Raw genomic sequence first — 25,440 nt, forward strand, 5'->3', positions numbered from 1 at the left:
ATTTTTATGTTTTATTGGACAATTTTATTTTTCATAAAAATGTTATACTAACGTGGATTTATTAAATTTAAATGGATTATTAAATATTTTAAATTTTTCATAGGTTTATTTTCCAGTATGATAAATATCAATTGACAAAGCCACATAAATATCAACCCTAAAGGGTCCTTCATAATTTTTAAGAGTGTAAAAGGGATCCTGAAGAAAACTCAAGTGTAAATATATGAGAACTCCAGGTCTAAATGAACTAACGAAAGGTGTAAAGAAGATGGTGACTTCACCAGATACCATTAGTAGTACTTTACTTTGGAGTTTTCTTACTTCCCTCGATAATTGAGCTACTTTTATTGAAAATGAGTTCATATCATTTTAAGTTTTCTTTGCTTGGGAATACATGAAATGTGTGGTAGTGCGCTCTCACCGAGTTCTCTGATAAAGCTTTTGTTACCTGCTACATGAAACCTGTTGCTTAACTGATAATTGTCTTGTGGCAGCAGTTTTTCAAGAGAACCAGTTGCCTCACCAAGGGTAGACTTAACAATTGTGGAAATAAATCTGACGACAGAATTTCTTAAGAGTCATTGCTATAGAATAATGAACAATTTATAAGAGATAAAGAGCCTATCGTGCTTTTTAAAACTTCCATCAAGAATAGCTTGCTTATTTGCTTTCCTTAGACGTGTTTGGCTTCACTGAGTCTTAGAGTTGTGATTTCGGTAATGCCATTTTGTAAATTGGTTTGCTTTTAACCTGGTTTTCACTGAAATGGTAATAAAGTCTGTATAGGAGAGGCATCTCTTCTCTGGTCGAAGAAGATCCTTTCCTAGTGTGAGTAACATTTTAGTGTAAGTCAATTACTGTGTTGTTAAAGAGTTAAGAGATTTACTCCTTAGGGTAGTTGCTAGGTAGAACTCATCCTGTAGTGGGCTTGCTGGCTGAAGAAATGTCACGTAACAATGTGAATAACAAATAAGGAGTTACCGCATCAGAACTCAAGGTGAAGCTTGGGTAGGTGATGAAAGATCAGTGAGATAATTATTTGGGCTTCCTTCCTAAGAGCTCTGTAATTATCTTGATATTCTTGGAGTTTCATGTAATGTACCTTTGAAAACATTTTTGTGTTCTGTGGGGATTGCAGCTTAGTTGTAAGAAAATACAAGCCTTTTATATCTTAATATTTGGATTTGAAGATTCACATGAAATCTTCAATTGCATTCTTCAGTTGAGTTAAATTGCTTTAATTACGAAACCTAATAACTGAGACAGATTTGGCTTTTTTCTTCCATATTCTTACTGTACTTTTGAAATCTAACCTGTCAGGAGACCTCCTCTCTCTAGTCTTGGAATCCTTCCCCCAAGATGCCTTTTTAGCAGGATAATAAACCACCTGGGGGAAGCTCCCCATTGACATGCATTTAGAGGGCTTTGTTTTTTGAAAATGGCAATAGTAGTCCCATCCAGGGAGGAAGGATTTTGGTTAGATGGTGTGAGGCAAAGAGCAGGGACTCTGGAGTGTGGCCTAACCAAAGATCACAGCTATGCGACTTTGTCACTTGACTTCTCTGAACTTTAGTGTTCTCATTTAACATTAATAGCTAACATTTACATAGAGTTTATAATCTAAACACCTTATGTATATTTATCATCTTAACTCTGAGGTAGGTGTTCTGTTATCCCCATCTTGCAGGTGAAAACTGAGACCCACAGAGTTTAAACCTCCAGATTTTGCAGCTAGTAACAGCATTAAGTTTCTTTCGTAGGTTTAACATCCCCTCTTCTCCAATATACTCTGACATTTCTGAAATTGACTGTAGGGTTATAAGGATTAGAGACAAGGTCTGTAAATTGCCAAGCATAGTATCTGCCCAAAAGCAAAAACCTGAGAATCTGGGGCATTTATCTATGTTGGAGAGGCCCAGAATTCAACTTTTATTGATTAGAGAGCCAAAAAGACCCACTCTTAGAATTGCAAGTGACTTTTTTCTTTTCTCTCATGTTGGCTTTATTTTATTTTATTTTATTTTATTTTTATTTTTATTTTTTGAGATGGAGTCTCTGTCTCCCAGGCTGGAGTGCAGTGGCAAGATCTTGGCTCACTGCAGCCTGCACCTCCCTGGTTTAAGTGATTCTCCTGCTTCAGCCTCCGAAGCAGCTGGGATTACAGGTGCCCGCCACCATGCCTGGCTAATTTTTGTATTTTTAGTAGAGATGGGATTTCACCATGTTGGCCAGGCTGGTCTTGAATTTGTGATATCAGGTGATCTGCCTGCCTCGGCATCCCACCTCATGTTGGTGTTTTTTTTTTTTTTTTTTTTTTTTGAGATGTAGTCTAGCTCTGTCACCCAGGCTGGAGTGCAGTGGTGCCATCTTGGCTCAGTGCAACCTCTACCTCCTGGGTTCAAGCGATTTTCCTGCCTCAGCCTCCCGAGTAGCTGGGATTATAGGTGCCCACCACCATGCCCAGCTAATTTTTGTATTTTTAGTAGAGACAGGGTGTCACTGTGTTGGCCAGGCTGGTCTTGAACTCCTGACCTCATGATCCACCCGCCTTGGGCTCCCAAAGTGCTGGGATTACAACCGTGAGCCATGGCCCCTGGCCTCATGTTGGTTTTAATAAGCCTTTTGCCAGAAAACAATTTTGCCAAATCAGGGACAATCTTCAGTGAACCCAAGGGATGCTAAGGAATGAAGGTGTTTTGAGTTACTCAGGGCAGGAGTACAGTGTATTTTATCTGTATCCTAAGCACTGAGGATTGGTGTTCCATGAATATTGAATGAATGAAAGAGGCAAGTTAGGAATATGAGCCTTTTGCTTATCTCAGAGTCCCTTGCTGGTAGTCAGAGTAAGTCTACAAAATATAAGGGAAAGGAATATGCTTTTCAGCTACTTGAGGAAATTGGGGCCAATATCTAAGTCAGGCAGTGTGTTTAAGCTAAATCCAAGGTGTGATGGGCCCTCCTGGAACTAGAATGTAGTTTCTGTTTGGAAACACGGCTCTCCTGTAATTTAAAGTGACTAGATACCTCAGATTAATACGAGATGGCCAATAAACTAGTGGCTGTTTGCTTGACTGTATTCGGGAATGCAGCTTAGGAAAAGGTGGCCTTTGCCCCATGTGCCTTTTTAAAATTCTGTCACACAAAAGAAATATAAGAGCTAGGTGTCCAAAATTTATAAAATACAGAAGGTGATTTCCTAATGAAAAGAGAGATAGTGAGAAAGATGTAAAAGAGGATAGGCAGTGTGGGTTAATAGATTATGTTAGCAAAGTAGTTTGAATAGGAAAAGACTTCAGAGAGGATCCCAAACATTGAGGAGTTATGGGTCCCAGGAGATATTTTATGCCTAGGATCTGATTCTAGCTCTGTCTCAGTTGCATGTCTCTGTGGGTCCACCTATAAAAATGGAGGAGCTAAATTAGATAATCCCTGAAAGGATTTTCCAGGTTTATGATGGAATGAATTGGGCAAAACAGGAAGTTGCAATTTAGAAAAGTTCTGCCTAAAGCAAGTAGCTGTGGTACTCACTGCCCACATTCTCTGGGATGATTTTGATTTCAGATACTGTTCAATCATCCCTCTAAGAATATTTACATTTACTAAACTGTTTCCCTGTTCTGCTTTAGAATACTTGGCTGCTTTAAAGCCTGTGGGATCACATAATTTATCTGTAAATTTCATTCTTTGAGTCTGCCTTATAGAAATGTTTACAGTTACAGTTCTGATGTTATGATAATTTGTAATGTAAATTTGAAATAAATTATGGAGTATTTTTGTTTTTTTAAACAAGATCACTTTTTTCATTTATAACCCCTCCATGCCACACTTTCTCTTTTTTGAGTACAGTTTCGTTCGCTGAGTCAAACCCATAGTTAATTTTAGAGTTTTTCCTTGTTCCTTGTAATGGGATATTTATCTGCAAAACTCATTCAGCATTGAGAAGAGTGCTGTCTTCCTAAGATTAAATGTGCTTCATTTGAGAACGTTGATTCATTAAGGGAAATTGCAAAACAGAAGGGAAACTTCCTTAAACACTGCTGGTCTGTAAAAAGGGAACCCAGCAGGAAAGGGGAGAGGTGCATGGGGGAGGGGTGAAGTGAAGAGTGTAGCAGGGTAGCTGCAGTTGAAATATCCATCAATCATTTTACTGGCACCAGGAAACCAATCAGCCTTTTAGGGAGAGAACTTAATCAATCACCTAATGTGGGAAAATACAATTGCTTTCCCACAAAAAAATATTCCCTTTCTTGGTGACAGATCGAATCTGAAAGATACTTTGGTTCCCTGGAATTCAGAACTGACTGCAAGCAGTTGCTGAAAGTACTGCTGTGAAGAAGTGCATTTAACATTTGGAAATAAAATTTCCTATCTGCTGTGAGCCTTTTCAAAATATTTCAAAATAAGTTTGCTTTTCGTACAGTGTACCCATCAAAAAATAAATACTGAGCAATCCAAAGTTTGTGAAACACTGTAAATTTATTCTCCAAAGCTAGTTTCAGAGCATAGATAAGGACTCCTGGCTGGAGAATACCCCATATTTCAAATGCCTTGTTTGGAAAGCAGGGTTAAAGCATTGTCTAAGGACCATATCCTGGGAAACACAGTTGGAAGTGCTTGCATATAAATAAAAGCAGGAGAGATACAGCTGCATTGTATATTTAGGTTTTAAATACTTGTGATTTCTGGGGGTCTGTCTGTGCTTGAATTGCCTGTGGCCCTTAGGTCCTTTGGTTCTTAGATGTGAGCTGCTTAAGAATCCAGTGTTTTTAAAATTAATGCATGGTCACTGAAGAGAATATGGAAAATGAAGGGAAAATAACCTATAATCCTACCACTAAGCAACTTTCATTAACATTTCCTTCTAGACCTCAAATCCAAGGGTTTTTTTTGCATTTTTTTAGGCATACAGTATATACTATTATGTTTTCTGCTTTTTGTTTAATTTTAAATGTTTTTTCTCCTGTTACAAACTTCACTCATTGAACATCAAGTTATTTGAAACTTTCGATAGCTGTATGACAGCCCATTGTTTTTCATTGCTGGCCATTTAGATAGGTTTTATTTTTTCAATGTTATAACAATGCTTCTCACACCATCTTGTGCTTGCTTTTATCTTGGCTTATTTTGGGGGATAATTTTGAGAAGTGTGTGTCTTATCTCAGTGTACCCTCACCAACAACTACTTTAATTTTCACTGAGATACCTTGCATACCAACATCCAGGGCTACCACCAGTACTTATTTATTTTAATAAATGCCTGGTGCTTGAGATAGAATTTGAGATACTGTGGGTAGGCTCTTTGCTTTTTATCATTTTGGGGGGAGAGAGAGTCATTCCCGCCCCACCCCGGCCCTTTTTTTTTTTTCTTTTTGATTCTGGCACTAGAATGTTGCCCTGCATCCTCATCCTAGCATCTCCAGCCTGGTCAGAGCTGTGCTTAAGGACCGTTCTGAGGCTACCTTCTTTCTTACAGATATGGGTAAATGGGTGGCAGAGACACTCTAGAGCCTTCTCTGGTTGCCTCTAAAAATCTTGGGATGATGAGTTGATGTGCATGTGTCTTCTAATACAATTATATCATCTCCCACAAAGTCTTTACTGTGTCTTGAGACCTACCTATACCTGAGTGTGAATAGAAATTAAGTACACATAGAGAGAATTTAAACTTGCATTCATTTAGAAATCTGCGTGGGTTCCTCAGTGGCTAGTTTCTATCCTGATCCTGTTCAGTGTTTGATGGTGAAAGAATCTAAATAAATCTTATGCTAATTTGAAGGGCATTCACAGTTTTTAACAGGTCTGGTTTCAGAATGGAAATAGGAACATTTTGGGAATCCAGCTATCTATACTTTTTATTATTAAAGCATAAGTCATATTTGCTGAAATTAAAATTAAGTAGTCTTTAGACATTGTTAAAGTTTATGTTGATTGAAAGTAAACATGAATGTTTGAAGATCATTTGCATTGCTGCTTTGTGCTCACCACTGGTGGTCAGAAACTTGTAATTTGCCAAGACAGGTTTTGTAATGCTCTTTAATAAGAAAATGAATAAGCCAGCTGCTCTTTCCCTCAACTATAGCGAGTACAAACCTCCTGAATTCCTGGTTAGTAATTAAAAGCTTTGAGATGACCTTGAATCTAACTGAACTACAAAAGCTGTCTTGAGTTAAATTTATAGCTTTTGTCAATTTCAAAAGAATTGTATTCTATTTGCTAAAACATTAAGCGTAGCCTTGGGTGTACATTGAAGATCAGAAATAATAAGAGGTACTACTAAAGTGCAAAGAGAAGCCTAATATGGGCTACAAAAATAATTAAGTTTGTCATCTATTTGTTGATCATTTAAAATATGTACTTGAAAAGATTTAAGAGAGGGTGGCATTTTTCAAAGTGTCATTTTGTGCTATTCAGATTTGCTGAAAAGATCTGTCTTTTCCCCATCTTAACATCAAAGAGGTTTTTGAACCCAGTGGGGAATCAGAACAAATATTTAACACTTTTTTAAAAGTAACAGTTTAATTGATTCTTAAAATATTTTACACAGTGGGAATTTTGTTAGTGAAAGTTTCTGATTATACTCAGGCAGTGTAAAAATAAAAATATTAATGTTTTAAAAATGCTTTATATATGAGCCACATCTTAAGTTCTATGAATAAAGGACTTTTCTGCTTACCAAAAGGATAGCATATATTCGCAGCTGTTTAGAGAGCCTTGAAGTACTATCTTATTGACAGAAAGGACCTTGACGTTGTTGCTATAAGAAAAGTTAGGTTTTATGTGTCAGTAGGTCGGATAAGACATGTCTTCCAGCATCATAAATGTGATAAATCGCTGAAGAGTCCAGCAGTAAAGCAGATAATTTGAGCAAGCAGTAAGGTGTTACATAGATCTTGCAGATTTTAGGATTATTTTAGTTTTTACATTTATTTAATGAGACTAACCTAGTCACTCTTAGATCACAATAATGAAATTATATGCCAATGTGCTTGTGAATGAAGCCAACATAATGAAAGGAAAAAGTTGTTAATACACAGCAGGGATTGCCAGTCTGAGAGTCTCTAATGGAAGTTCTCAAACAGTTTCAGTTCTGATTTGATCTGAAATCGTGTGAGCAATAAGGTTGTTCAGGGTAAATAAAATGAGATCTCTGAAATACTCTTTTGCCTGAAATATTTCCGTTTAGTCTTACAGTAATGTGGCTCAACCTGTGAAAAGCAGATCTTTGCAGAAAGGAGTTACTGTAGTAATGGTAGACAAACTTGAGCAGTGGGAGGACAGGGGTTAAAAATTATTTCAGCAAATTGGTAGGATGTAGTGATAACTAGGTGCATTAGAGCCTGAGCTTTAACGTTAGACTTGGGTTTAAATCCTGTCTATTCTTGTGATTTTTTATGTATTTTTTGACAGTTGGGTGGAAGGGGGGTGGAGATACTGGGTTGAGGGGTGGTAAAAGGATGTGGAATCACCACATCGATTATTGGAGAATGAAATGAGGTAGTTTATGGAAAACCTGGAATGTAGCTGTATTACTTTACAAAAGTTTCTGAGTTAATTTCCTTATCTGTAAGTAATGTTAATATCATCGATCTCATAGGTACAGCAGACCAGTTTACCACAATCCAAGTCATTGAAAACCAGTTTCCCAAATGTTCAGTTTATCCAGTATTCCATTCAATAAAAGACAGTTTGCTGAATTTAATCGGTAGACCTTACAGAACCCGTTGTTAATCTCCTTTTTCTTAAATGCTCCCCGCCATTTTTTTCCTTTTTCTTTTTCCCATTTCCTATACATCATTTCTCCTCCATCCCCTGCAGCCCAGACAAGGATGTATATTTCTACCAGCAGAGGTCCTCTCTGCCTCAGCTCTCTCCAGCTGCAGTGTAGAGACAAATTGAACATCTTGAAAATGCTGGTATTCCAACGGTCAGTTCTGACTTGGCAGAAATCCTTAAAAGGTAATTAACTGTCTCATCAATATGAATTTTTATAAACTGTCCAAATACGTAAAACAAATTTTTGACAAATTTAGAGAATTGGCTATCTGGAGATTTGGCAATTTGGTCAGTTGACTTGGAATTATCTCATATAGGTTTGGAAAAATTTGGCAATATATGTAAAATAAAGTGCCTATTACTACACAATGATAGGACTATAGTAAGTACTCAGTTGGTGTTCCTTTTCTTGAAGCATTCCTACTCTGAGTTGGAACTCCTCCTCCCAAGGTTTTTCTCCCCTGTGGGCTCTAGTTTGACAATATCAGGTGATAAAGGCTGGTTATGAACCACCTAGTGACTTTCTTTTCCATTACAGAGTTGTTGAATTTGCCCAAATGAAATACTTTGTTTTGGCTTGGACTTCTGTTATAAAATGGCCCTTCCTTCCTTGGTGCCCTTTAGGGTTTGACTTCTCAGTGATTTAAGATACGTGCCCCTTTTCTGTAGCACTTTATTCCCAGTCACTTGCTTGTAAGTAGAATTATGAGCCTTAGGAGAGTAGACTGCAGCTTTATCAGGGTAAAAGCAAGGCTAGGTCCCTGGAGGTTCTTATGGGAAGTATTAGAACCAGAGCAAATGCTCCTGTTTCTGATATACAGGAAGCCCAGCATCCCCATCCCCTACCCAAAGTCTCTCTCTGGAGGTCTCTGAAAAGGCTTTCTGGTAATATCCTTAAAAGGGAAGGGAACAAGTAGTTGTTGAACACTCAGCACTAGGCACAGACCTAAACCAACTCATGTAATCCTTTCCATAACTTTTCTTTGGATAGGTGGTGATATTCCCCTATTATAGATGAGTAAACTGAGGCTTAGAGTTGAAAATAGCCTTCTACTAACCACTACTCTGCTAAACCAGTATTTTTAAATCTTCAGTTTTTCCTGTTTCACCACACGATTTTTGTCATTTTCTAATATATTGCTTATTTAATATTTTAAATACTGAATAGTTAACATTCTGCAACCCAACATTTATTTTAAAATGAATTTTTTTCATTAGCTTAAATGAAAAATTATTTGCCACAAGTAGAAAGTAACAATGAAAAAAATTTAATGAAAATAGAATTGTGTTAAATTCTAAATGCTATTGTCTGCCAAAGTCTCTGACCAGGCCTTTGTTAGAGAGATTAGTAAGCATTAGAGAGGCACTAGAAAAACTAAAACCACATTTTTCTTCTGATGTAATCAGAAGGATTGAAAGACAGTGGAAAAGGTAGTAACAGCTTTGGAATGTTTTATGATGCCTTCTCTTTGTACCATTTAAAATCATCCAGTGGTCTCCTTGCTTTGGGAAACACTGACATAGGTGATGGTGTGTACATTTTACAAATGAGTAAACTGAGTCTTAGGGAAGAGGAAATTTGTTCGAAGTTGAACCAGTCCCACAGGCCTTACTGCCTAGGTACCCCCTCCTTACTTTTCTTTCTCTCCTTTCATCCTTCCTCTTGCCTCCCTCTCCCGGCCTCTCCTCTTTTCTTCCTCATCCTCTAAGAGAATTCAGCTAACTCCAGAGTAGTGTAGAGATTTTTAGATGTGTTTTTCTGATGTCTTTTTTTTTTTTTAATTTAACTGCTGTGAGATAGGATTTCATCTTTAAAAACAAGTCTTTCTTAAAACATTGCGTTTCTTAGTGCTTAGTGAATTCCAGAAGTTGGGTGTAAAATATATAGTAATTTTGTAGGTACTTGTACCCCTACATAAATGATTTATTGAAATAACTAAAGACATCGTAAACATTCCCTTGCCTCCTCCTCATTAGATAATGTTGGAAAAGTGAGCTTGAGAAAAGATATTGCCAGCAGTTTTTGAAACAGATGTTATCTCAAGTGCATTCAAGGGCAATTTCTTTGACTTTTATTGCCTATTATAGTTTTGTAATTTATATTAATAGTTATGTTTAATTACCATTTTATTGTGTTATATTGGAAACAATAGGTAGCTGATGGAACTTTACCATAATTGAAGCCTAGATTATAATTTGAATTTAAAAAATTTTATCCTTTTAAAAAAATTGTTTAATTTTAATTTGATTTTATCTTTAAAACTTTCTGAATAAGAGAAAAACCTATTGTCATTTTTTCTTATTTAATTTTTTTGTTTTGTTTTTTGTTTGTTTGTTTGAGACAGTCTTGCTCTGTTGCCCAGGCTGGAGTGCAGTGGCGTGATCTTGGCTCTTGGTAACCTCTGCCTCCTGCGTTTATAACATTCTCATGCCTCAGGAGCCCGAGTAGCCAGGATTACAGGTGCATGCCACCATGCACAGCTAATTTTTGTATTTTTAGTAGAGACGGGGTTTCACCATTTTGGCCAGGCTGGTCTTGAGCTCCTGACCAAGTGATCCGCCCACCTCGGCCTCCCAAAGTGTTGGGATTACAGGCGTGAGCCACCCCGCCCTTCTGTTCTATTTAATTTTGTACTGTGACAGTAGCTTCTTCAAACACAAAAGGAGGAATTTTGTAATCCTGTTGTTTAAAAAGTTTGTTCCACTAGTTACTAAAGGAAAAAAATTCAGTTCTGAATTATTTTAAATAGCATCCTTAAAATTGTTCATGGAAACACTTTGTACTTTGAAAGAAATTGAGGATTTTTAAAAGAAATTCCAGTTATGGCCGGGCGCGGTGGCTCACGCTTGTAATCCCAGCACTTTGGGAGGCCGAGGCGGGCGGATCATGAGGTCAGGAGATCGAGACCACGGTGAAACCCCGTCTCTACTAAAAATACAAAAAAATTAGCTGGGCGTGGTGGCGGGCGCCTGTAGTCCCAGCTACTCGGAGAGGCTGAGGCAGGAGAATGGCGTGAACCTGGGAGGCGGAGCTTGCAGTGAGCCGAGATTGCGCCACTGCACTCCAGCCTGGGCGACAGAGCGAGACTCCGTCTCAAAAAAAAAAAAATTAAATAAAAATAAAAAATAAAATAAATAAGAAATTCCAGTTATGGTAATTTTCCTATTTCTAATTTATTGTACTTTGTCTATGCTAGCCATCTCTCTGAACATTTACTATGGATTCTTGATAAATCATCTTGTGAAACCTATTTCTAATAGATTTTTAATCCTAGGCACCAGACTCATGTAGTGTATGGCACACCCCACTTGGTTTAATTGATATTTTAGTAAAATTTTTCTGATACTTGGTACAAGGTAGAATATATAATTCTTGCTCGGTGACACTTTGATTCCAGGGTCTCAATCCAGAGCTTAGCTCAGGGTAAGGAGATTTGTCAGCATGCCTTGGTATGAAGTAATGAAGTAAGGAGGACTTCTACCAGGAGTTTTGAATGTTATTGTCAAGCTCATAAGTGCTCTATCTAGAAGAATTTTTACCACTTAAATTGTAAATCACACACACAAAAACTTAATTTTTCTGTCCTTTTTGGAGCATATGTTGAACTGTTTATGTTCTTGTTAGAAAGTTTTGGTCTTAGCTGATTTCTTTGCTGAGTTGTGATTTAACAATTATATTGATGTGCAGTATTAGCCTAATTAGTACTTGGGTGTCACTAGTGTCTTTCTCTGAAAATTTTGTAGTTAATGGTTTGCCTTTCCTTTTTTCTTAAGCTGAAATTTATTGTGTGCCCACTGTGTGATAATTACATGCAGCAGCCTTATAAGGAGAGTAACATTATTTTCATTTTGCAGATAGGAGAACAAGTTAAGTGACTTGGCCCCCTAAGTGGGAGAGATGGGACTCAGACCCAAATGTGTCTGATCCAGCTGGGGCTTACACTCTCAGAATCTCAGCACTAGCTTCTGGTAGAGGATACAAAGGGCCATTTGTACCTTAAGGAGTCTAGTATTTAGGAGACTGTGTTTTAATGGTAGATGCAAGAATTAAAACCAGACTTCATTTTTAGCCGTGGAGACAAGTATGGTCCTTGAAAATTGCTTGTTTAAAAATCTTGACTTTTTTTTTCTTAACCGGTCATGATATTTATTTATTTATTTATTTTGAGATGGAGTCTCACTCTGTCACCCAGGCTGAAGTGCAGTGGCGCGATCTTGGCTCACTGCAACCTCCGCCTCCTGGGTTCACGCCATTCTCTTGCCTCAGCCTCCCGAGTAGCTGGGACTACAGGCGCCCGCCACCACGCCTGGCTAATTTTTTGTATTTTTAGTAGAGATGGGGTTTCACCATATTGACCAGGCTGGTCTCGATCTCCTGACCTCGTGATCTGCCCGCCTCGGCCTCCCAAAGTGCTGGGATTACAGGCGTGAGCCACCACGCCCGGCCTATTTATTTATTTTTTAATGATGCCTTTATGTATTTCTAAGGAGAAGAGCAAAGTCCAAAGCCAATTTGTGATGTTGGAGAAAGATGCTGTTGTGAGGTTTAGGACAAATGCTTGCCAATGGGGAGGCAAAGAAGCAAAGAGACCCTTGCTTAAAAATGCTGGCCCTGGGCATGTGACATGGAAACAGAACTCCATGTGGAATGGGAGAGACTTTTGATCCTTAATGCCTTTTAGGAAACAAAGCAAAATAGCATTAGGCTCTTAAATACTATTTGATACAAGATGAAGAGTGAATAATATAAACTAGAAACATGAGAGCCTTAACATGGTAGGGACTAAAAGTAACCAGTGTGTCTATACAGTCTCAATTTCCAGGTCAGCTTGTATTAAAGTTTGCCTTGCTAACCTTACAAATACGTTCTTCTCATTTAACATCCTTAGTATTTACTTTTTGAATAGTATGGTCACTGCTACTTATTCAGGAATGTGAGGCATATTCAGAGAGAAGATTGTTAAACTCAGAACAGCTGTATACCAAATAATCCTCTCTTACTCTGGAAGTCCAGTTGAGCTGTAGGGAAGCAGGGGTGCAATTCTAACCTTATGTTTGTGCTAATGTATGTTAATGCTAGAAGAGGAACTTTGTTGAACTTATAATAGGTATCAAAAACTGTAAAGAAACATGCGTTACGTAAGTAAGAGTGTGATTTTAGTGGTGCAGGGTATACTAGTATCTGTAGTGCTTTAACAAGCTGGTGTGATGGTGTGCATCTATAGTTCCAGCTACTGGGGAGGCTGAGGCAGGAGGATTGCTTGAGTCAGAAGTTTGAGGCTGGAGTGCATTATGATTGTGTCTGTGAATGGCCACTGCACTACAGCCTGGGCAACATAGCGAGACCTGTCTCTTAAAAAAAAAAATACCCTATTTATTTTATTGATTGGGTGATCTGAGATCTGAATGGTTGACCCAAAGGTCAGTTTTTACATGAATACTGCAACCTCATGAAGAAGCCGACCTCTCAGTAATAGCACTGGGTAATGACTTAATAAAAGGTCCTATTCCCTAAGTGTGTGCAGAATGGAACACTTTCCCTAGAGCTGCTGCAAAGTGGTTTAGATTTTTTAAATTAAGAAGTCTTTTCTGAGTCTATTTATATTTGTGTTTTGGAGGGTTTCCAATTATAATAATGGGTAACTCTTTTTTTTTTTTTTTTTTTGAAATGGAGTTTCACTCTTGTTGCCCAGGTTGGAGTGCAATGGTGCAATCTTGGCTCACTGCAACCCCCGCCTCCCGGGTTCAAGTGATTCTCCTGCCTCGGCCTCCTGAGTAGCTGGCATTACAGGCATGTGCCACTACGCCTGGCTAATTTTGTATTTTTAGTAGAGATGGAGTTTCTCCATGTTGGTCAGGCTGGTCTCAAACTCCCTACCTCAGGTGATCTGCCCGCCTTGGCCTCCCAAAGTGCTGGGATTATAGGCGTGAACCACCGCACCTGGCCAATAATAGGTAACTCTTATTGAACATTTGCTATATGCTAGGTACTGTTTTGAGTGCTTATATTTATTTCATTTAATGCTTACAACAGCCCTGTTAAGTAAGTTCTTTTGTTCCCATTTTTAGATCGGGGAAATGCCTATGGGACCACAATTAGCGTTTAAATCACAGGAATCCTACAAATGTTATTCCCTTTACACAATTTCTCCCTTCTGTAAAATGGGGGCTACAGTGGGATGGAAGAGGTTAGGAATGATTTATAGTTTATCCTTCTAGTTTTTAAAAAAAATCTAAGAATCTCGATAACCCCTTAAGGGTTCCTCAAGTGTTAGCGTTGTATGATTTGTACCCCCTATTATACACGACTGCAACTTTTGATAAACTCATGGACTTTAGAGCTGAAAAATGATCCTAAGAAAATTGATCTTTCACTGAGGAAAAAATCTAAGTACAGAGGGAGTAGATCACTTAGCCTTTTTTTTTTTTTTTTTTTGAGACGGAGTCTTGCTCTCTCCCCCAGGCTGGAGTGCAGTGGCGCGATCTCGGCTCACTGCAAGCTCCGCCTCCCGGGTTCATGCCATTCTCCTGCCTCAGCCTCCCGAGTAGCTGGGACTACAGGCACCCGCCACTGCACCCGGCTAATTTTTTGTATTTTTTTAGTAGAGACGGGGTTTCACCGTGTTAGCCAGGATGGTCTCGATCTCCTGACCTTGTGATCCGCCCGCCTCGGCCTCCCAAGTGCTGGGATTACAGGCTTGAGCCACCGCGCCCGGCCCACTTAGCCTTATACAAATGGCTTATTAATACTGGAGCAAGGCATCTTGCCTAGTATATCACTTTATTGATATCTTAATATTAGAAGCTTGCTTTAACATCAAAGTTGGTATATTTGCATCTCTGTATAAAGAGAGTTTGCAAATAGGAATTTAGGTGTTATCGTTTTCAAGCTTTGGGGTGTTTCGAGGAAATAAGGTTGCAAAAAGCAGCTTTTCAAATGTTGGATTTGTTTATTTCTGTAATTTAGTGCTATTAATGTATGCTAAAAAGTTGAAAAGGGGGATCAAACAGGATTTTTGAGTGGATTAGGAAATTAAATTCCAGGAAGAGAGAGGAGCAGTCATAATAGTCTAGGATTATAGGGTGATTAGATGACTTGAGCTTGATCTAGGGATATTTGAGAGAGAATGAAAATGTCCTGGTGATTGACTATATTCATTCAGGGGGAGTGTTGGGAAGGGTGGTAAAGTGGGAGCCCGGGAGGAGTCTTTGGGGATCTCTGGCTTGGGGGATGAGAGTTGGTGGTACCTGGAACCTGAGTGAAGAACACAGGAGAAAGAGGATTCAAAGAGAAAATAATAGGTTCAGTTTGACATGTTGAAATTGATGGAGCCTATGGGTTATTTATCCTGGTAGACATTGACAATAGACATTTGGATAGATGGGTCTGTGGTTCAGCAGAAGAGTCTCATCCAGAATTGAAAGTTTGGGGGAGAGGGGAATCATCAGTTGGGAAGTGTAAGTGAAAGTGTATGTGGATGAGACCTTCCACCCTAGGATGAGAAGGTTGTGTGTGTGCTAGGATAGGCCTTTCTTGCCCCTGAGGACATTTAGTAAAGAACATGTCAGGCTGGACGTGGTGGCACATGATTGTAGTCCCAGCTACTCTAGAGGCTGAGGTGGGTTGGGTTGATCCCTTGAGCCTGGGAGGTCGAGGCTGCAGTGAGCCATAATTATGCCATTGCACTGCAGCCTAGGTGACTAAGTGAAACTCTGTCTCAAAAAAAAAAAAAAAAAAAAAAAAAAAAAAAAAAGTCAGACAAGGTCTGTATAATCATCTGTAAGGATGTGACTGCTTCTAGGGGAAATAGTTGCTTGCAGTGGAAGGACATCCAAAAGATATGTATGGCTGAGTATTATTGATAATGTGTCTGTATTTACATTCTTTCTTTCCTCCCTTACTAGTCTGATTCAAGTGCCATTTTGTCATTAACTTTTTTCTAGTTTTCCCTAAGAAGAAATAAATAGTGTTTGACCACTGCTGTTAATGTCTCCATTAGGGCATTTACTTCAAAAGTCCTTGTATCCGGTCAGTTTTCTATTTTCTATGTTAGATTTTAAGAATCTAGGGGCAGCCAGCTTTACTCATCTATTTCTCCAATGCAGTCTGGGATAGCAGCCTATACATGGAAAACACTAGGTAAATATTTGTTGAATTTGATTTTAGAATATAGGAAAGTTTAGCAACTAAGAAAAAGCAAGAGTTTTTTCTCCCTTAGTCCTATTTTGTAGAGTATCTTTTGTATTTATGTTGTGCTGTAAATATCTTGGTTGTTGCTCTTCTGTCTTAACTCACCAGGTTGGAATAGATTTTTTAAATTTCTTTTGGAATTATTGTTTTTTTTTTTCTTTTTCCTTTTTTTAGATGGAGTCTTGCTCTGTTGCCCAGGCTGGAGTGCAGTAGTGCAATCTTGGCTCACTGCAACCTCTGCCTCCCGGGTTCAAGTGATTCCTGTCTCAGCCTACCGAGTAGCTGGGATTATAGGTGCCCACCACCATGCCCAGCTAAGTTTTGTATTTTTAGTAGAGATGGGGTTTCACCATGGTGACCAGGCTGGTCTCGAACTCCTGACCTCAGGTGATCCACCTACCTGGGCCTCCCAAAGTGCTGGGATTATAGGTGTGAGCCACTGTGGCTGGCACAGAATTATTTCATAGGTATGATTAACTAGCTTTGCTTCAGATTTGAAAGATCCTGGTTTCGATGAAAGGTTAAAGATGTTGTATCTCTCTGTTGCCACACAATGGATTTCTGAAGCTGGGACATGGGAGATAGTACTGAGCTTTAAGCATTCATGACTAGTATGTAAGAAAGATTAGTGCCCAGAATTGTGTTTATAATAAGATAGTAATTTAAAAGTCATTTAGAGAATGTCTGGTAGTTTTTTTTCCCCTTCAGTTGAAGCTGTTGATTGTAGACAGTTTAGCCAAATCATTTTGTTCTTAGGATTTTTTTTTTTTTTTTTTTTTTTGAGTCAGAGTCTGACTCTCACCCAGGCTGGAGTGCAGTGGCGCGATCTTGGCTTACTGCAACCTCCGCCTCCCGGGTTCAAGCAGTTCTTCCTGCCTCAGCCTCTTGAGTAGGCAGGGAGAATTGCACAGGCACGCACCACCACGCCTGGCTAATTTTTGTATTTTTTAGTAGAGACGGAGTTTCCCATGTTGGCAAGGCTGATCTTGAACTCCTGACTTCAGGTGATCTGCCCGCTTTAGCCTCCCAAAGCTAGGATTACAGACGTGAGCCACTGCACCTGGCCTGTTCTTAGGAATTTTTTTTTTTTTTTTTTTTTTAAGACAGAGTTTCACTCTTGTTGCCCAGGCTGGAGTGCCATGGCACGATCTTGGCTCACTGCAACCTCTGCCTCCCAGGTTCAAGGGATTCTCCTGCCTCAGCCTCCCAAGTAGCTGGGATTACAGGCATGCGCCACCATGCCTGGCTAATTTTGTATTTTTAGTAGAGACGGGGTTTGTCCATGTTGGTCAGGCTGGTCTCGAACTCCCGACCTCAGGTGATCTGCCCGCCTCAGCCTCCCAAAGTGCTGAGATTACAGGCGTGAGCCACTGTGCCCTGCCAGGATTTTTTTAATGTATGTTTCTGTTTATAAAAAATATATTTTAATCAGAAAAGTAGAATGGAGGAAGAAAAATTAGTTATACTAAGAGATAATCACTAAGAGAAAATAGACCAAAGTGGTTTTTTTTTGTGTGTATATATGTATTTAAATATGCCTGAGCTCATTTCAAGAATACAGTTTTACATTATATTTTTAATATGGTATTTGCCCTTTGTAAACTCTTGGAAAACATTTATAGTGTTCGCAAACTATTCCATTGAATAAGTGTACATAATTTAATCATTCTCCTGTGTTTGAATTTTTAGATGGCCTCGAGTTTTGTACTATTTTCTTTATTTCTGATTCTTAGGATAGATTCCTAGGATTGATCCAGAGGGATAAACATTTTCTAGGCCCTCATGCATCCATCTTTCATTTTTATATGTAGATTTTAAAGAAAATAAGGAAAAAGGTACATTCTGCCACATGTGGGACATCTCTTTGGTGGTATCTGCACCTTACTAATGGATTTCCTGAGCACAGCTGGCTACTTCTCTTCCGTCAAACCATCTGTTGAGGATGGTGTGGGGCACTTTCCGAAATGACTTTGAAAGCTCTCTGACCATGTTCAAACAAACTCCTTGGTCAGTAAGACTTTAGTCAGTCTTCAAAATGACAATGAACAAATAAAAACATCTTCACTTCCCTCAGTAGCTGCTTCTGACATAGGCATCTTGGATTTTTCAGGAGGTGACTTGTAAATGGGCTCAAGTAAGATGTGGTATTCTTCTTGGACTTTGAGGTCCTGCTGTTGTGGGAGCATCAGGGTTGCTCTTTGAAATTATGCTAAATTCCCATCCATCCGGCTGTTGCAGAACATGCAGTGTGCAAAGATAGGGTTTTATTAGTCAAGATGCTTTCAATAGAAGTTCTCCTGTTTTGACTTTAGTGGCTTTTTCCATGTAGTGGAGTACAATGATCTGTTTATATCTATAAAATGGAGACAATAGTAGCTATTTTTCAGTAAGAATTCATATAAAGTGTCAAGCTGATGCCTCGTGTGTAGTAATAGATTCAATAAATGGCAACTGACAGATTATTGTATATATTTTCTTACATTTTTCTGTATTAAGTATTTTGCATTTTGAAATTTCTTTTTTTTTTTTTGTTTGAGACAAGGTCTTGCTCTGTCACCCAGGCTGGAGTGCAGTGATCCTGGCTCACTGCGGTCTCAACCTCCCAGGCTCAAGCGGTCCTCCCACCTCAGCCTCCCAAGTAGCTGGGACTATAGGTGCATGCCACCACGCCCAGCTAATTGAAAAAGACAGACATATTTTTGTTGTTGTAGAGGTCTCACTATGTTGCCCAGGCTGGTTTTCAGTTCCTGAGCTCAAGGGATCCTCCTGCTTTGGCCTCCCAGAGTTCTGAGATTACAGGCGTGAGCCACTGTGCCTGGCCTTGAAATTTCTTAACCTCCAAGCCAAATGAAGGATTATCAACAGTCCCTTTTGTTCCTCCAGAGAACCAGAAATTGTAAATGAAAAATGCCAGAGAATCATCAGTACGTGCAGTTTTCTGAGAAATGCCCATGCTGTAATTCCATAGAAACACTAAAGACCTCTGACTCATCAGACTGAATTGCGTTCCTAAACTGTTTTCACCTTTTGATTCTACAGCTACAGCCTTGAAAGCTGTGTACTGTCTTTATTTTTAAAAAATGTTTTAAAATTGAAATGTCATAATCTTGGGCTGGCTTTTCTGCCTTCAGTCTGCTTTCAAGGCTGTAATTGCAAAGCTAGAAGCCGGAAAAACTATATGAAAGGTGATGTAGGTTGATCAGATGGAAGTTATTAATGTTTCCATAGAAATATAGACACTCATGTACTGCATTTAAGCTGAGAAAATACGTGGGCATAGTATCCCCCTAAGATTTGATGTTTAAGAAAATTACATTAGGAAAAGAGTATTGTTTTTATTGCACTTTTAAAAATGTGACCATGACATTTGTAGGTGGAGAAAAGAAGCTACTACTTGAAGCTCTGCCAAATAGCTTTTGCTATATGGACTTCTGGTGCTATGTTCCTGCATTCAAAAGCATTTTCTGTTATTCTCGAAGTATGGTTTGTCAGGTTGCCTGTAAGAAACAAAAGCTAATGGCCCAAGTGGCATCCCACTCACTGGATAGAAAAGCAAGAGGCAGGTGTGAATTTAATCAGCCAATCCAAGAAAAGTGTTCCTGTATCTGCCTAGGTCTGGAGCTGCTTGCAGGCTGCTGATATGGCTGTAAGGCAGGCTGTGTAGTTCATGTTTGTTACTTCCCACCACCAAAATAAAGCTGCATTCCTTCTCAGCCTCATGCCAGAGCCATTCATTGTACTAAAAGGAGACTAGAAGATAGAATTGAGGAAGGGCCCCCCCCCCTACAAAGGGAAGTTTCTAGAATCTAAAGGAGGGCTATGGATGACTTGCCATGTGTGTTTTGGCTGCCTCAACAAAGCTCTTTTATTTCTTTATTTTTTATTTATTTTTTTATTTTTGAGACAGAGTCTCGCTCTGTCGCCCAGGCTGGAGTGCAGTGGCACTGTCTCGGCTCACTGCAACCTCTACTTCCCGGGTTCAAGTGATTTTCGTGCCTCAGCCTCCTGAGTAGTTGGGACTACAGGCATGTACCACCATGCCCGGCTAATTTTTTGTGTTTTTACCAGAGATGGGGTTTCACCATGTTAGCCAGGATGGTCTCTTATCTCCTGACCTGGTGATCCACCCACCTCAGCTTCCCAAAGTGCTGGGATTACAGGCATGAGCTTCAGTGCTCGGCTGCTCTTTTATTTTTTATTTTTATTTTTTGCGACGGAGTTTCGCTCTTCTTGCCCAGGCTAGAGTGCAGTGGCGCGATCTTGGCTCACCGCAACCTCTGCCTTCCGGTTGAAGCAATTCTCCTGCCTCAGCCTCTCGAGTAGCTGGGATTACAGGCATGCACCACCACGCCCGGCTCATTTTGTATTTTTAGTAGAGACGGAGTTTCTCCATCTTGGTGAGGCTGGTCTCAAACTCCTAACCTCAGATGATCTGCCCGCCTCGGCCTTCCAAAGTGCTGGGATTACAGGCGTGAGCCACCGTGCCCGGCCTCTTTTATTTTTTTAAAACTCCTTGTGCTTTTAGTTTTCTGGTTGAAATTTTAGAGCCCCTGTATTGAAATAATGAGAGTTGGGCTGTTATTGACAAACTTCCTAGATGTATACATATATTTTCAGTCACTGTTGCCTATAGGATAAAAACCAAAAACCCCTCATGTATGACAGTTGAAGGTCTTTATGATACGGCCCTGCTGAGATTCCAGTCAAGTCAAATTACCAAGTAACATTCTGTTTTTTCTATTTAGTGCTTTCACATGCTGCTTCCTCTAAATATGTTTCTCAAATAGCCCTGTTTGCCTGGTGAATGCCTATCTCCCCTCTGTGCTCCTGGCTCCATGATTGCTGCTTCTCTTCTCCCTGATATCGATCGTGGCTACCGAGCACTTTCACTGACCTCAGTGCATCATATCATTGAGTAGTCATAACAATCTACAGATGAGGAAATTGGCCCAGAGAGGTGAAGTCATTTCCTAAGCTAACACAATTAGTAAGTAATGGTGCCAGGACTCAAACCTATTCTGAAATAAAAATTTATGCTCTTTCTACTCTGCACTGCTTCCCAGTGTATCATGTCCATCTGTCCCATAGTGTTAATTTTTTCAAAAATATTGTTTCAACTTTTTTCTTCAGTAGGCTTTAAACTTTTTAAAAATTGTGGTAAAATATACATAGCATAAAATTTACCATTTTAACCATTTGAAGTGTACAACTTAGTGGCATTAAGTGCATTTGCATTGTCAGGCTCTGCAGTTATTTTTTTCTGCTCTGTACTCCTAGAGACTATTAATTCTCTGTAGTCAGTCTTATTCACATCTCTACCTTCCAGGCCTCTGGCCTGTTACAGTGTGGGTAGATACTTAATATTTGAAGGAGTAAGTGACTGCATTTGCAGGCTGATGGACCTTTTCTTATAATAGCTGACACAGCTATAAATTGGCTAGTAAATAATACTGGCCTAAACATTTCCATATTTTATTTTTTTAAGCTGTATCTCAGTCCAAAACATGTGGTGTGACAAATTTAGAAAGAGGGACAACTTCTATGTTTTCACTGTTTCATAGCCACCAGCTTCATATGGCCATTTAAATTAAGAGTAAAGTTAAAAATTCAGTTTCTCATTCATGCCAGTCACATTCCAAGTACTCATTGGCCACATGTAGCTAGTGGCAACTGTATTGGACAGTGTAGATATATGACATTTTCGTCATTGTAGAAATTTCTATTGGACAGTGCCTATCTAGGCTTTAAAAGTTGAGAATAGTGAAATTGTTCTCTTGAAATTTGTTATTTTGGCAAGAAATTCATTGTAGTGGCATTGTGCTTACCATTATTGTCTTTTGGTGAAAGAAACAGTTCTTCAAACATTTATTGAGCCGCCTTTCCTGGGACATGTCTCAGGCCCAGGGCTGGGGTTATCTTTGGGGTTGAGACTAGATCTGACTGATCTAGTCAGAGTTTTATTGGGTGCCAAATCATGATCGGGAAACTGATACAGCTGACTAGAGGGGATTGGTCTAGGAAAGACCAGTGAATGACTGTTGTATATCAATAGAAAACCTGGGTAAAGATTTTTAACTTTTTCTTGGGGATCCTGGAAAAACAGACTTCTCTGGAACCTTGGGTTCTCTGAATTCAGGTTCTGGTGATCCTGATCATGATATGGTTGTGTGTAAAGCACAGGAGCCTGTGGGAGCATAGAAGAGGCACACAGAACTCGTCAGAGCAATTTCAAGACCTATTTTGACCTTTGGCTTTCTTAGTCCTACAAGCCCTGTGTCACTGTATCTCACGTTTAAAACTGTAAGACTTGAATTGCAATTGACTAAGTGAAATAACATTATCTCATATTTAATTAAAACATTTGAATTTCAAATTTGCAGATGTGTTTGTTTTTTGGATTTTGAAACCAGTCTTTTTCTTCCTGATAGGTCCCTGAAAAGCTATAGTTTCCGCCATGTTGTTTGTAGTGCCTAACTCAGACTTGAGTGTTTGCAGGAAGGGGAGGGGGAAATTAGAGGAGACCTGACTTGAGTCCTTATGTCAGTGGTGAGTAAAGGTGGGCTCAGGTGGAGAAAATAGCATGTGTAAATGAATTGAGGCCAAAGAGCATGTTGAATTCTGGGAGCCACAATGTGCTTCAGTGTGGATGGAGTATACACTGTTGGGTAGGATGCTATGAAAAGCAAGAGATAAAGTGATCAGCAAATCATGAGAGATACATACAACTTCTGTTTTGTAGAAAGAGATATTTGATTAGAATTGTAGAATTTTACCTTTTAAGGGCCTTAATCTTACGTATGGGTTATTGAGGCTTCAAAAGAGGCTGAGTAACTAGCAGAGTGTTAACCAGAGTCCATGTGTCTGTTGCACTATATTGTCTTCCTACAGTCAAACTAAAACATTGCTTGAGTAACTCTAACACGTTATAGAGTATAATTAGCTAGTGTTTCACGCCTCAGTTTGCTGACTGGTGATACTCAGAAGTTTAAGTTGCTGTAGTGGTAAATGTACAATTTTATAGTCAAAATATCAAAAAGGAAAAAGATCAGTGACTTTTTAATCTCTCATGATAGCCAGTCACAATTTGAGGAATCAGTGGTCATTTTCTTTTTGTCAAATGCCTTTTTGTCAAATGTGTGGTGGTGCATACCTGTAGTCTCAGCTACTTGGACGGCTGAAGTAGGAGGGTTGCTTGGGTCCTAGAGGTCAAGGCTGCAGTGAACCATGATCGTGCCACTGCACCCCAGCCTGGGCTACAGAAGCAAGACCTTGTTTAAAAAGCAAACAAAATGCCTATTTGGAGAAGAGCTTGTCAACTAGAACTTTCTCTTGTATGAAATAAGATTCGTAGACTTAGAGCCATTTGCTGATTACTTGCCATAAAGTAGATGATTTACATATATTCACCAAATCTCGTGACAATTCAATGTGATGGTTTTTTTAATCCTCATTCCAAGACATAGGTTTGGAGTAGTTAATTTGATAATAGCAAATCTGGGATTTGAATCTAATTCTAATTCATACCCATACCCTCGCCGCCCCCATTTTTTTTTTTTTTGTTTTTTTTTGAGATGCAGTCTTGCTCTGTCTTCCAGCCTGGAGTGCAATGATGTGATCTGGGCTCACTGCAACCTCTGCCTCCCAGGTTCAGACAGTTCTCCTGCCTCAGCCTCCTGAGTAGCTGGGATTATAGGCACCCGCCACCACCAAAATTAGCCCAGCTAATTTTTGTATTTTTGTTTTTTTTTTTTAAGATGGAGTCTTGCTTTGTTGTCCGGGCTGGAGTGCAGTGGGGTGATCCTGGCTCACTGCAACCTCCGCCTCACAGGTTCAAATGATTCTCTTGCCTCAGCGCCCCGAGTAGCTAGGACTACAGGCATGTGCCACCACACCTGGCTAATTTTTGTATTTTTAGTAGAGATGGGGTTTCAGTATGTTGGCCAAGCTGGTCTCAAACTCCTGACCTCGTGATCCTCCTGCCTTGGCCTCCCAATGTGCTGGGATTACAGGTGTGAGCCACTGCACCCGGCCTAATTTTTGTATTTTTAGTAGGGATGGGGTTTTATCGTGTTGATCAGGGTGGTCTTGAACTCCTGACCTCAGGTGATCCACCCGCCTCGGCCTCCCCAAATGCTGGGATTACAGGCGTGAGCGATTGTGCCCAGCCCCTGTGTCCTTTTTTCAATATGCATTTATCTTCCTAGTTAAACTGAGGCAAGTGAATATAACCTTTGCAGTAACATTTCAGATTGCTTGTGTGCACACTGACTTGGTGATATCATCTTAGGAACCAATCTGTTTCTTGTCTGTATTTTCCTTTTGAAAGCAGTTTAAGTCACCAACCAAAGACCCTGGATTTCTCAGAAAATTTCCTGATCTGTTTAATATGTTGTTTTCTGTGAGATAGGTGGGTTTGGGGGTACGTTTGTTTATTTATGAAGCTTAAGAGCCTGCTTTTCTTTTTGTTTTGTTTTGAGACAGAGTCTCGCTCTGTTGCCCAGGCTGGAGTACAGTGGCACGATCTCTGCTCACTGCAACCTCTGCCTCCCGGGTTAAAGCTATTCTCTTGCCTCAGCCTCCTGAGTAGCTGTGACTACAGGTGTGCACCACCACGCCTGACTAATTTTTGTATTTTTAGTAGAAACGGGGTTTTACTATGTTGGCCAGGCTGGTCTTGAACTCCTGGCCTCGTGATCTGCCCACCTCAGTCTCCTAAAGTGCTGGAATTACAGGCGTGAGCTACCGCACCCCGCCTAATTTTTGTATTTTTAGTAGAGATGGCATTTTACCATGTTGGTCAGGCTGATCTTGGACCCCTGACCTCAGGTGATCCACTGCGCCCAGCCTCTTTTTTTTTGTTTTTGAGAAGGATTCTTGCTTTGTCCCTCAGGCTGGAGTGCAGTGGCATAATCTTGGCTCACTACAACCTCTGCCTCCGTGTTCAAGCGATTCTTCTGCCTCAGCCTCCCAAGTAGCTGGGATTACAGGTGCGTACTGCCACGCCAGGCTAATTTTTGTTTTTTTTAGTAGAGATGGGGTTTCACCATTTTTGCCATGCTGGTCTTGAACTCCTGACCTCAAGTAATCCACCCACCTTGGCCTCGCAAAGTGTTGCGATTACAGGTGTGAGCCACTGTGCCCGGCCAAGAGTCTGCTTTCTAGTGAACAACTCTGATTGCCTTTGAGTTGAATCTAATTGAATCAATCAATTTAACGTACATTTGGGGTTATATCTAGCAGTGGTTTGGGTTCTTCTAGCTAAGAATCATTTTGCCAGCTAGATGTGGTTGCTGAGAATCTGGGCAAAACTCTGCTTGACAATAGTAGCCAGCTGTGGCCATTTCATTGCCTTGTGGTCAGTAGGTATGTGGTTTGTAAGTAAGATTAGCATTGTTTTCCATATATCCTCAAGGCTCCTGCATTAGTGATGATCTGTAAATCCAGAGACAACATATTAGCAGTGGTCTCAGGACTAG

General features: G+C 39.7%; 1 protein-coding gene across 11 annotated transcripts in view; it reads left to right on the forward strand.

Moving 5' to 3' along the window:
- NR6A1 (nuclear receptor subfamily 6 group A member 1) overlaps positions 1 to 25,440 on the forward strand; it is a 258,389-nt gene that overhangs the window by 8,979 nt on the left and 223,970 nt on the right. The window contains exon 1 of one of the 11 annotated variants that reach the window (XM_055271133.2): positions 7,513 to 7,956. The exons of 9 other annotated variants lie outside the window; for them this stretch is intronic. Coding sequence is in view for 1 of the 2 variants with exons in the window: in XM_055271135.2 (XP_055127110.2) it covers positions 7,827 to 7,956 (130 nt within the window). In the remaining variant the exon portion in view is untranslated. Of the gene's footprint in view, positions 1 to 7,512; positions 7,957 to 25,440 lie in introns of those variants that run through there. One more of the 11 variants, XM_055271135.2, reaches the window with a different exon arrangement.

This window comes from Symphalangus syndactylus, chromosome 3 (genome assembly GCF_028878055.3).
Source record: "Symphalangus syndactylus isolate Jambi chromosome 3, NHGRI_mSymSyn1-v2.1_pri, whole genome shotgun sequence".
Lineage (NCBI taxonomy): Eukaryota > Metazoa > Chordata > Mammalia > Primates > Hylobatidae > Symphalangus > Symphalangus syndactylus.